At 52.8% G+C, this 11,315-nt stretch overlaps 3 protein-coding genes across 3 annotated transcripts; 1 reads left to right on the forward strand and 2 right to left on the reverse strand.

The window, feature by feature from the left end:
- The first annotated feature begins 60 nt into the window (after nucleotides 1-60).
- On the forward strand, nucleotides 61-1,932 carry P170DRAFT_401931 (ATP-dependent RNA helicase eIF4A). Its single transcript, XM_024846395.1, has 5 exons — nucleotides 61-172; nucleotides 242-496; nucleotides 556-1,449; nucleotides 1,510-1,737; nucleotides 1,809-1,932. Exons 1-4 carry the CDS (start codon nucleotides 142-144, stop codon nucleotides 1,527-1,529), a joined length of 1,200 nt encoding a protein of 399 aa, XP_024707369.1. The 5' UTR covers nucleotides 61-141; the 3' UTR covers nucleotides 1,530-1,737; nucleotides 1,809-1,932.
- Nucleotides 1,933-2,728: 796 nt separating this feature from the next.
- P170DRAFT_444142 (WD40 repeat-like protein) lies at nucleotides 2,729-8,803 on the reverse strand (the record flags this gene model as incomplete). Its single annotated transcript, XM_024850609.1, has 10 exons — nucleotides 2,729-2,840; nucleotides 2,895-3,042; nucleotides 3,096-3,576; nucleotides 3,623-4,026; nucleotides 4,079-4,173; nucleotides 4,272-5,266; nucleotides 5,296-5,331; nucleotides 7,456-7,636; nucleotides 7,696-8,023; nucleotides 8,575-8,803. The coding sequence occupies 10 exons, from the start codon at nucleotides 8,801-8,803 to the stop codon at nucleotides 2,729-2,731; spliced, it is 3,009 nt and encodes a 1,002-aa protein (XP_024707370.1).
- Nucleotides 8,804-9,162: 359 nt separating this feature from the next.
- Nucleotides 9,163-10,729, reverse strand: P170DRAFT_401932 (oxygenase MpaB family protein; the record flags this gene model as incomplete). Its single annotated transcript, XM_024846396.1, has 4 exons — nucleotides 9,163-9,438; nucleotides 9,496-10,222; nucleotides 10,269-10,297; nucleotides 10,355-10,729. The coding sequence occupies 4 exons, from the start codon at nucleotides 10,727-10,729 to the stop codon at nucleotides 9,181-9,183; spliced, it is 1,389 nt and encodes a 462-aa protein (XP_024707371.1). The 3' UTR covers nucleotides 9,163-9,180.
- Nucleotides 10,730-11,315: the final 586 nt, after the last annotated feature.

Consider the following 11,315-nt stretch of genomic DNA (forward strand, 5'->3'; position numbering starts at 1 on the left):
GCGGGCGGTGGCGCTCGAAAAGTCGCGACGGAGAGAAGCCGATCGCAAGACGACGCTCTCCCTCGACGAGTTCCCTCAACGACGCCCGACTGAATTGCGGCATCTTGTCATTTGAAATCCAAAGCACGCGGCGTATTCAAAATGGCGGACGGTATCGATCGACGAGCGGATGGTGAGATTTTTTCCTTTGAGCTCCCCCCGGCGAAGACGTGAGCTTCGAGTCCTGACAGCTCAAATTTAGACCGCATGGAGTTTAACACCTCCAAGGAGGTGACGGTCGCTCCGACCTTCGAGGACATGCACTTGAAGGAGAGCCTTCTCCGAGGTATCTACGCATACGGTTACGAGTCCCCGTCCGCGGTGCAGTCCCGAGCGATTGTCCAGATCTGCAAAGGTCGCGACACCATTGCCCAGGCGCAATCCGGTACCGGTAAGACGGCGACCTTTGCGATCAGTATTCTGCAGGTCATCGACACCGTTGTGCGTGAGAGTCAAGGTACGTCATACATGAAAACCAGGCGGTTGGGGTGGATTCAGCAGCTCATACCCAACCAGCGCTTGTCCTGTCGCCCACTCGCGAACTTGCGACCCAGATCCAGTCCGTCATCATGGCCCTCGGCGACTATATGAACGTGCAGTGCCACGCCTGTATCGGAGGCACCAACATTGGAGAAGACATCCGGAAGTTAGATTATGGCCAGCATGTTGTCTCGGGTACCCCGGGTCGAGTTGCGGATATGATTCGCCGCCGGCACCTGCGCACGCGCCACATCAAGATGCTGGTGCTCGATGAAGCCGACGAGCTGCTCAACCGCGGCTTCCGCGAACAGATCTACGATGTCTACCGCTACCTGCCGCCGGCCACGCAGGTCGTCGTGGTCTCCGCCACCCTGCCGTACGACGTGCTCGACATGACCACCAAATTCATGACCGACCCCGTTCGCGTGCTGGTCAAGCGTGACGAGCTAACCCTCGAGGGTATCAAGCAGTACTTCATTGCTGTGGAGAAGGAGGAATGGAAGTTTGACACGCTCTGCGATCTCTACGATACCCTGACCATCACGCAGGCCGTCATCTTCTGCAACACCCGCCGGAAGGTCGACTGGTTGACGGACAAGATGCGCGAGGCCAACTTCACGGTCTCCAGCATGCACGGTGAGATGCCGCAGAAGGAGCGTGACAGCATTATGCAGGACTTTCGCCAGGGCAACTCGCGTGTGCTGATCTCTACGGACGTCTGGGCCCGTGGTATCGATGTCCAGCAGGTGTCGCTGGTTATCAACTACGACCTGCCCACCAACCGTGAGAACTACATCCACCGTATCGGACGAAGTGGTCGTTTCGGCCGCAAGGGTGTTGCCATCAACTTCGTCACTAGCGACGATGTGCGCATCCTCCGTGACATCGAATTGTACTACTCTACGCAGATCGACGAGATGCCCATGAACGGTACGTCCCCTCTTCACCAATCCATAACAACCTGCAACCCCCAAACTAACAATAATCCAGTTGCCGACCTTCTCTCCTAATCAAACCACCGCGACTAAACGATTCTCGAACCTCGAGTCCCGGCCTCTATGAAACTGAAAAACCTCCTCGGCATCTATCATCCACAGACTCCAGAACACAGGACCAAACCGAGAGAGCCAGTTGTGACACGAAACATCTACCTTACGACATCAAAAGCCAAAAAAGGGATGAAACCAGCGTGGAGGAAACGGGAAATGAACAAAAATGGTGAGCCACCAACTCCAACTATTAAAAATCATAACCATCCAACCTAACTAACACCTTTCGCTGAATGGCAGTTTACAACTCCAACCAAGAAGCATTTGAAATGAAAACAAGGCTAAAATAAAAAGCTTTGTATGAGAATTGGTTGATCTGAATGAGATTTCTTGCGTTTACTTTTTTTTTTTTTTTTCTCATCTCAATGATTTTTTAACTTCTGTTACGTTCCTTTTCTATGGAGTTCAACTGAGTTGGGGATTTATTTTAATTGCTGTTTTGAATCCGAATCAATAAATAAGGATTTAATTTCATTCAAGTTACACTAACTAAATAATTGTAGCATTCATTATCTGCTATAGTTCGAAATAAATCACCAGGAAAACTATGTAAAAAACGATGCATTATCCGATACCGAGTCTACAACTAACAACCTGACTTAAAGACAGATTGATTCTTAACATGACAAGTTCAAAAGTGAATAAACATGAAAAAGAAAAAAAAAATAAGATCCCAAATTCACTCCGCCTGACCATATTCCGAGGAAGTTAACCCTGAACCATCCATATCACCCAAAACCAGACCTATCGAAAAAGAAGAACAAGGGGAGGGGGAAAAGAGAAGAGGGAGTGTGAAGGAGGAAATCTGCGTATGGTTAGGGAGACAGAGAGAGTGTAGGATGAAAAAATCGAAACAAATATATGATGGTGCCCGTGTCGAGGCCATGCTGGATAAGGGGGGAATTAATGCTCAATACACATGAATGCAGAACATGTCAATTTGCGATACCAAAACGGTGGCGCCTGCTACCTGTATCGAAGATCCCTGATGGACCAGAGAAAGAAAAAATGTGTATATGCAGAAATGTTCAGGGGGGAGGAGACAAAAACGAGGAATGGGTCTTTGGACTCCAAAAAAGCTCCAGGTATATTCCCATGAGATGGAGATGAGATAACCGACCGAAAACGAAATAGTTCAGATAATGTAAGAGGGAATTTCATTAAAAGCTTGATGTTGAACGTAAGGCACTGGTTCGCGCGAATCCACTAGCCGATACGGCGCGGCTTTTGCCCATCGAGGCATTAGGGTGAGTATCGCGTTCTCTAGTCCAGCTGCGGTGTGTTAGCGTTACTGTCTATCGTAACATGGGACAAAAGAGGGCTTACATTCTGACCAAACAATCATCCCCGGCAGAAGCGAACATGCCAGGATTGGTGGGGTTCCAGGATATCGCATTGACACATCCAGAGTTGTGTCCCTCCAGGGTTTCCACAACCGTTCCATTTTCTTTGTGCCAAACATAGACACGAGAGTCTGGAACCGAGTCAGCAACAATCAAGGCGTCGAGGGGGGTTGGTGCAACTTGCCTTCGCTTCCGCTGACAACAAAGTTCTCCGCAGCTCCTCCAAATGTACTTCGGATAACAAAAGAGCCCTGCTTCTGTCCTTGGAACCGTCGGATCACATTGGTGGTGTCAATATCGATGAGCTGTATTTGGCCCTCCGAGAGGTTGACGAGCATCTGACGGGAGTCTTTGCTGACGGCAACGGACGTGGGTTTGCTCTTCAAGGGAAGACAATATTCCTCTTCGTGAGTCATAAAGTTGTAAACATGGATCTTTTCCTCGACGTCTGCCGCCAACAATCGTCGACCATCGGGAGTGATGACACAATCTTGAACGCGGAACCCGCCCGGCCACATGTAGATAGCATGACCGCGCAGACTCCAATGGCACAGTTGCGAGCTAAGGTCGAGCGAAGCCGTCACGAAGGACTCTCCGTCGGCAGCCCATGCCGCAGCTGTGACTGGTTGACGGTGGTGGTTTATTGTCAACAGGCAGCGGCCCGTCTACAATCGTAAGCAACGATCAGATGAGGGGGGGAGGAAAACTAACCTCGACATTCCACACACGAGCTTTCTTGTCCTGGGAACAGGTGATGAGTTTGGTGTCATCCGGACTCCAGCTGGCATGAGCTACTCCGTCGTCGTGATCAACCAATTTGTGCACCACGGCAAACGTAGTCGTGTCGTAAATGATGACGCCGTGGTCTCGGCCAGCCGTGACTAATTTCGTGCCATCATGGGAAAATTGGCAGTACCAGACTTCGTCAGAATGTTGATTCAGTTCGATCCCCGTCCGAAGCGGGAAATCGTTGCGGTCGCACATATGGTCCGAATACAGCGAAGGGGGCGATGCGGTATTATGATATCGGCATTGGTTGATCTGGGTTTGCTTGACGTGGTTGAGCAAGATAGCCAGACGATTATCCGGAATCATCACGGACGGGGATATGGATTCTGCAGTGGTTAGCTTGACATTTGACGAAACATGGGAAGAAGGGATATTCACTTGATAGATCCGATAATAGTCGCTCCCGCGAAAAGGTCATGGAGCCATTCAAGCCCACTTGATCACGAAGATGCTCGGGCGGGCACATGAGAAGACTTGACGCTGTTAGCACGGATGCTTGGTAGAGGATAGACAGTCTCGAGGTGTAGAAAGTGGAGTAGGAGGGGACCATAAACCACAAGATTAAACTCACCTAGATAGAGCATGAAGACGAGCAATATCGTAGTTCAGAGGCGTCAGCTCGTGGCGAAGAACGATCAGCGCCGCTCCGAGATCACGACTCTCCAGCATTTCCAAGAACTTTTGCTGCCGGAGGTAGAAGAGCATCTCATTGAGCTCGGCATCCTCCACCAGTACCAATCGCTCCTTCGAGGGTGTGTGATCCCGACCGTTCAGCGACCGCCCGTTCCCGTCCGGATAAAACGAATGTACCAAGATCTTCTCGGCCTCAGCCCATCGCCCGTCCAGCACCGCATCGCGGAACGTAGCAACGCCGGCACTTTCCAACTGATAGCCGCTTTCCTTGCTCAGCATCGACGCCGATCCATTGTACCCGAGCTCGAACAGACTCTGGATCAGAATCCGGGTGATTTCTTCTCGATCATGGCCGAAGTATGAGGATGATGCGGGCGAGAGTTTCTGAGATCCGTTCGTGTGCAGGTCACCGTTCGACGAACCGAACGAGACCTGCCCATTCAAGGCGTGGGAAAGACTCGTCTTCTGGGACGGAGACGCAGTGGAGCCGTTAGACGCTTGGGAGGGACCATTCAGACTCGAAATTCCATCCGGCCGCATATTTGCCAGGCGCCTGCGCTTGGGGGATGGCGAACGACCCTCGGATAAGGTGTGGGACTGGATACTGGAGTGATCCGGAAAACTGGCCTCGCTTGCCGCCGTGCGGTCTCCCAGACGACCTCCTGTCGTTCCCTCGGTGGTTTCGCCGGAAGTATCGGGCGTGCTACTGCGACGACGACGGCGGCGACGAGAGGACAACGAACTCAAACCCCCGTTCACACCGGCAGACCTGCGATAATTCTGGGCGAAGGAGACGGACTGAGAGGACGGCGGAACGTTGCCTGCAGCCGGGGCCGAGCGGTTCGGACGAGACGGCGAGGGTCGGGAGGGGATAGGAGGGTGAGGGTGGTCGGGAGCGGCGGAGGGCGTATAGGCGGGGGAATCGTTGGCCAGCTCGAAGGCTTGTAGATCTGCCCGTTCACCTGGCTCTGTAGAAGAACCAGGGGGAGCAGATCTCTCTAACGGCGGCGGGTCACCGTGATGCTCGCCGAAAAAGCTCGGGGATCAAATTGTCGACAGCTCGTCAGAGGCCTAAGTCGGGCAATGGTCGGACAGAGGAGGGATCTTTTTGGGTGTGGTTTAAAAGATGGGAGTCGGTGAGACGGTGGAGGGGAAGGAAGGTGATGATACGTTGGGGGGAATGATAGTCGAAGAAATAGCCCCGGAAATGCACGGGCGGAGCGAGCAGTTCTTATCGGACTAGTAAGTAGTAGTAAGGTGAGGTTCGGGGAAGCGCCAACGTACGGCCAACGATGTGGAGGGGTGGGGGAGAGGAAGGTAGAGAGACAAGCTCAAGGCGCTGTACAGACGGGGAGGAGAAAAGCAATCAATACGAAGAATTAGGGATTTGGTCGACAGTGGAGAGGAAGAGATAGAGAGAGCACAAGCGAGAAGGCGAGGAGGAGAAAGAGCCAGCGAGGGAGAGTCGGGAGGAGAAGCGGCGAAGGTTCGTAGGGAAGCTGAGGCGGTTGGCCGCTCTTATTCGCCGTGGGGCCAGTCACGTCAGGCCTTGGGCACTGGAGACAACGGCATGTCTGGTATTTTGCTGCGTTTCTTTTCTTTTTCCTGATGGTTCTTATCTACACTTACAGCCTGGGTACTGCCTGAGTATTGCCTATGGACTGTGTGGTGCTCCCGGTATGTCGAGTATCTAAGGTCCTACCTCAATACCTAACGGTTATGGATGAACCGTTCTCCGTCTACGGAGCATGAACGATCAATTGTTTCAAAGGATCCTCCCACATTGACCCAGGTCTGTGTGGTAGTTAATGAGCAATTACGAAACAGGCGTTCTAGCAAACAGACTGGGCGGTCAACCCCATAATTAAGACGCAATACGATTTGATCATCTGAAATGCCCGGCAGGTGACTTGTCTCTACGCCAATCTGAAGTCGGAGATAACGAGAGGACCGCAGGCAGATCAACACATCACCTGCGTCGTCTCGTGTGCTCCGACAGAACGAGTCTGGCGGGGGTTCAGGTGTTGGATCTTCTTGGATTACTTTGGGTCGACTCTACCGAGTAGTAGTATCTTGTACGGAACATAAAAAAGGAGAGCGATCAAAAGAACGCACTTGAAACCCACGTCAACGGTGGAGACCCGGCCATCTGGTACCACTGAAGCAGGTCCAGGTGGACTATTGTCGATATCCTTGCCCCGACCCCTTGAAACCCGACTAGATCCCCGCAAGCAAGCAGCGCAATCGGATGGACGCCCAAGGGGGAGAACGGAGGCAGAAGATCCGTGATTCAGGAACATCCGCAATCGGGCTTCCGAGCCATTCCCGCGGTGGTCCGAGGTACGGAGTCTAGTAGTGTAGTATAGTAGTATGGTAGTATCGAAGTAATGGTGGCAATGACTCAACGATGAATCTTCTAGATCTAAGCACTGTCTAGAATGCAACAAAGAAACGACCGGAACCCCCAACGGGGCCATGTGACCTCATGATGATGCTTCCTGCTTCCCCACATCGCCTTTGCCTTCCGTATATATACTTTCCTCGACTCTCCCCATCTCGCCTCCATCAACCTCCATTGCGTTACTATCCACACAACTTCACTCAACAGTTGAAACAAACCAATCGAAACCAGAAAAACACCTCCTATCCATCATGGCCTGCGATTGCAGCAGCGGCGGCTCCTGTGGCTGCTCCGGTCCTCAGAACTGCACCTGCGGTAGCAGCTGTACCTGCAAGGGATGTGGCGTATGTCTCCCCGTCTTTGAAACCCCGGAATGCGCACGAGGCTGATCTCCCTGGCCCTTACAGAAGTAACTGCCTCGAATGAAATTGAAATGAGTGATGAGGTTTACGAAGGCGAAGGGATGGGGAACGAGAACGAGTTGAACACTGTAAAAATATGCCATGGGATTATCCTTCGCTGAGGAGTTTATGAATTAATCACAAATCGAGTTCTGTCTCACATATTCTCATGACCTCGTATCTCACATAGCGCTTCTATATTCCAACACGGCTTGAGACGCCTTGAGTGCTCCCGTAATACTGAAACAGATGAAAGGCGACAACGCGTATAGGATCTGTCCCGTTAGCATCAACCCTCTAATATAGCATGCAATACTCACCATCAACGTCTTCGCAACGGCCATCTTCTCCGCCTGCGATACTCTGGCCAATTCCGCCAGCCCCGAGATGACCAGCGCCGGCGGTCCGGCCGGCATCAGCATCAGACTAAACCACAGGATGGGATCCGATCGCACGAGATCCGTCCTTCGCGCCAGCACGTAGATGAACGAAATACTCAACCTATCTCATCTCATTAGCATCCATCCATATCTAACCCCATCCCCACAGAAGAAACTCACGCAGGCCACACCACCAGCCGAACCAGGAAAATCGTCGCCACGGCCTTGAACGGCGTTCGGCCCGAGCTGTCTCGGTCTCGACGGCCGCGCATCTGCTCAAAGCTGACCCCCAATTTACACCCCACCGCGAACATCTGCAGCGTGGTGAACAGCTTCCCGACATTCTTCACGCTGGACGTCAACCACGCATTGAAGATCCCGCCGTGCTCGTACGATGCGAAAAACGCCCGATGCAGCTGCGGCACGAGGCCCAGCACCGCGCCTAGCAATGTACACCCAATCGCCACGTCCGTGAACGGTGATTTGAACGGCGCCAGGACTTCGCTGCCTATACGGCGCAGACGCTGCGGGATCGATGTCACCCATGCCCTCAGTCTCTGCACGACCCCGGTCCGCCGCTTCGACAACGACCCAGGTAGTAACGACGTCTCTTCATCGATGCGTCCATCGCCCCCTTCATCTCCAGCATCGCCATCGGCCTCCTGACTCCCCTGCTCGTCACCCTCCCTCAACATCTTGGGCCCGACCGCATACCCAATCGTCTTGCTGATGACAGCACAGAGTAAGAAGTAGCTCTGGGCGCGCGCAATCGCATCCGCCTCGGTGTCCCCGTCCGCGATGATGAGCTTCAAGCTCCCCACGCTCTCCAGCGACTGCAGCAGCAGCAACGGCAGCGAGGTGGTATTGTTGAACGCGCACGCGGGGATCACCCACGCCGGGAGCTTTAGGATCTTAGAGACCACGTAGGCGAGGCTGATGGAGACGGACGTGTAGATGATTGACCAGACTGATGCGCGTGCGGTTAGCATGGATGGTGCATAGACTCTCACTTGCCCAAATGGATGCACGTAAAGCGAGAAGAAGTAAGCATAGACGCACCAACAACCGGTCCATAATTAGCCACATTCTCCAATTCCAATTGCTCGCCTAGATGCACGACGATAAGCGCCGGAAGAAGCAGCTTCATACCCAGCCCGGCGATATCGTCGATCGAGGACTTCTGGATCAGACGCAGTCGTTGCGCCGCGGCGCCGTAGGCCATCGTTAGCAGGACGGAGACGCATGCTTGGAGCGCGCCGAGGAGCGGGACGATGATCCCTTTGTCCATTTCAATTGTTCTTTTTTCCCCTAGAAAAAAGAAATAAGGGAGGGTAGGGTGAGAGCTAAGTTCAGGAACGGCGTTTATCAAGGTTGATATTTGCAGGATTTATTTCGTGATGTTGATGCTGCTGGTGTGGATGTCGTCATAGTGGCGACGGTATACCTACTCTCCGTCCGGTTTTAGGCTGGGCTGAGATCTTGTCATACGTTCTAGATTTAACTGTATGAACTCTCCATGCAGGATGGAATATGATTTGGACCCTTCATATCAGATGGTGCATTTATTGGTGGGATGAAAATAACCTTAAATATATCCATGTGTCTCTGAATCCACTCACTATGTACGATGAACACAAACCACCTCAGCGACGCATTCGAATTGAATCAAAGAAATATCTCCCTAGTCAACATCCTCAGACCAAAGACCGTACCGCAGAATAATGCCACGCCGGTAAAAAGAGCCGCCAGGAGACCCAGCTGCGCTAGATTCTCGATGCCGTACTGCGTGGCTTGGATGTGTCTGCGTTTTCCCAGCTTCGTGGTGCGCGTGTAGAACGGCACGTATTTGAACTCGAAGAAGGATTCGCCGCCGAGGCCTTCTTTTTTGTCGGTTATGAGGGCATAGTAGAATTTGCGACGGAGCTGATCATTTGTTAGCTGGATGATGTAAATGAAGAATCTGGGGGAAAGGGAACATACAGCAATACACAACCGATCCAACACCGGAACCAACCGTACCCCATAACAAGCCCCCATCACCACAAAACAATATCCATATATCAGCGCACGATAGTACCAACTCGGCCGCGGCAAATCCAGCCTATCCGACAGCAAATGCCCATTCAGATGCCTCGCCATAGCCTCCATGAACTCCTTCGAGGCAAACGTCGGCGCCGTATTCTCTAACCCCAGGATAATATTCTGCGCCAGGACCTTGCCTACATCCGTGGGATTGATCTCCGAGACAAGCAGCGACTCCATGATCGCTCGGCCAGTGTCCCGCGACCTGAACGCCTCCGTCGGCGTACCCATGTAGTGTGCCACGAGACGCCACAGCGCCAGATAGTCGTCGATTTCCTGCCCACGGAGCCAGATGCCCTGGCGCGGGAGACCGACCCAGATGACGCTGGTCGAGAAGGTGTTGATGGTGGCGATGCAGTCGAGGTCGCTGATGGGGATGCCGTACTGCTGGATGTCGTAGTAGGCGGGGCGCTGCTTGACAAGGGCGAGGATGCGGGAGCGCACCGAGGCGTGGAGGAGACGGACGCGCACGGACGAGATGTGGCCCTCGCCGCCGGGCTTCATGGAGTCGAGCGATAGAGAGACCTGTAGGATGTGTTGGAGGGTTTCGAGCAGTCGGCGTCGCACGACGTCGGCTGAGAACCCGCCTGTGCGGGTTAATGTCTCGACGACGCGGCCGGAGCCCCTGGGAGGTTAGTTGAATGTTATGGTTGAGAATGGTGAGGACTCACATGCCGCCTAGGAGGCTTTCGAAGCTCAGCTATACGGTCTAGATTAGCTATGTCGATGGATAGCAGCTAATACACCATGTACTCACCACATTAAGGATCGGAAGTCCATATCGAAAAAACACCTCCTGTCCTCGTTTGATCTGGTTCCAGTCCACCCACTCCGGGACGGTGTTGATCTCAGTCCATAGCTCACCTAGCTTAGGGTCTTCTGGTGCATGTTCCTTCAGCAACGAATAGAGATCCCGTTTGGGGCGTTTTGAGCCCTCGGGCTGCGCCGTTGCCGAACGTGGAGTGCTTTGGGGCGGCGAGATCTCGTCTAGACGTTCGAGACATTCATCTGCTAGCTTGTCGTAGGTGAACATCATGGGACGGAGCTGCTCTGGCGAGGAATGAAGGTCAGTCCAGCGAAATGAGTAGCCCCAGTAGTTGCAGACATCGGGGTTGGATGTGGGTTGGGCCATTTTGGTATATGCAAACAAGGAGAAAAACTCGTATAGATCAGAATAAAACCGCGTAAAATGTCCCTCTCGAAGAGCAAGTGGAAAACACGTATATTTTATGCTATGAAAGGTAATCTACACCACCAGACCCATTTGCAGCACCGTGCAAAGGAGGGTTTATAGACATAGCACAAACCCAGCTCACATGAGGACAGAGAGGACAGAGAGGCCATCCCGATACAAAAGCGGCCGAGAAGCGAGAACCCATGGAACGAGGTAGTCGTCCATTTGTGTAGGACCGCTCAGAGCATGTGAACCAGATCCATGCTGTTCTTCGGTGCGGGGAACACATGGAGATTGGCGGCCGTTGGACTCTGGACGATTGGACGATTGTCTCTTCCGTCAGGATCATCGCACCGCTGACACATGGGCGGATTCATTCGATACATTCGCCCGTGGGGTTTGGTGGTTTCTGGAGAATGTGATAGTCTGGAGAGCACGGCGGGTGTAGAGACTTACTGGGAATGCTGCTTTACTGCATGGATATTCTCGACATTCAAAATAGGCGACGTCTTCATGGTATATCGAGGTACATAGTTGTATATTG

Source organism: Aspergillus steynii, assembly GCF_002849105.1.
Source record: "Aspergillus steynii IBT 23096 chromosome Unknown P170scaffold_2, whole genome shotgun sequence".
NCBI lineage: Eukaryota > Fungi > Ascomycota > Eurotiomycetes > Eurotiales > Aspergillaceae > Aspergillus > Aspergillus steynii.

Bases quoted from the DNA above. Each gene is read 5' to 3' on its own strand.
- P170DRAFT_401931 (XM_024846395.1), top strand. From the start codon at position 142: ATGGCGGACGGTATCGATCGACGAGCGGATG. The intron at 173-241 runs GTGAGATTTTTT...GCTCAAATTTAG, and splicing joins TATCGATCGACGAGCGGATG to ACCGCATGGAGTTTAACACC. The intron at 1,450-1,509 runs GTACGTCCCCTC...ACAATAATCCAG, and splicing joins CGACGAGATGCCCATGAACG to TTGCCGACCTTCTCTCCTAA.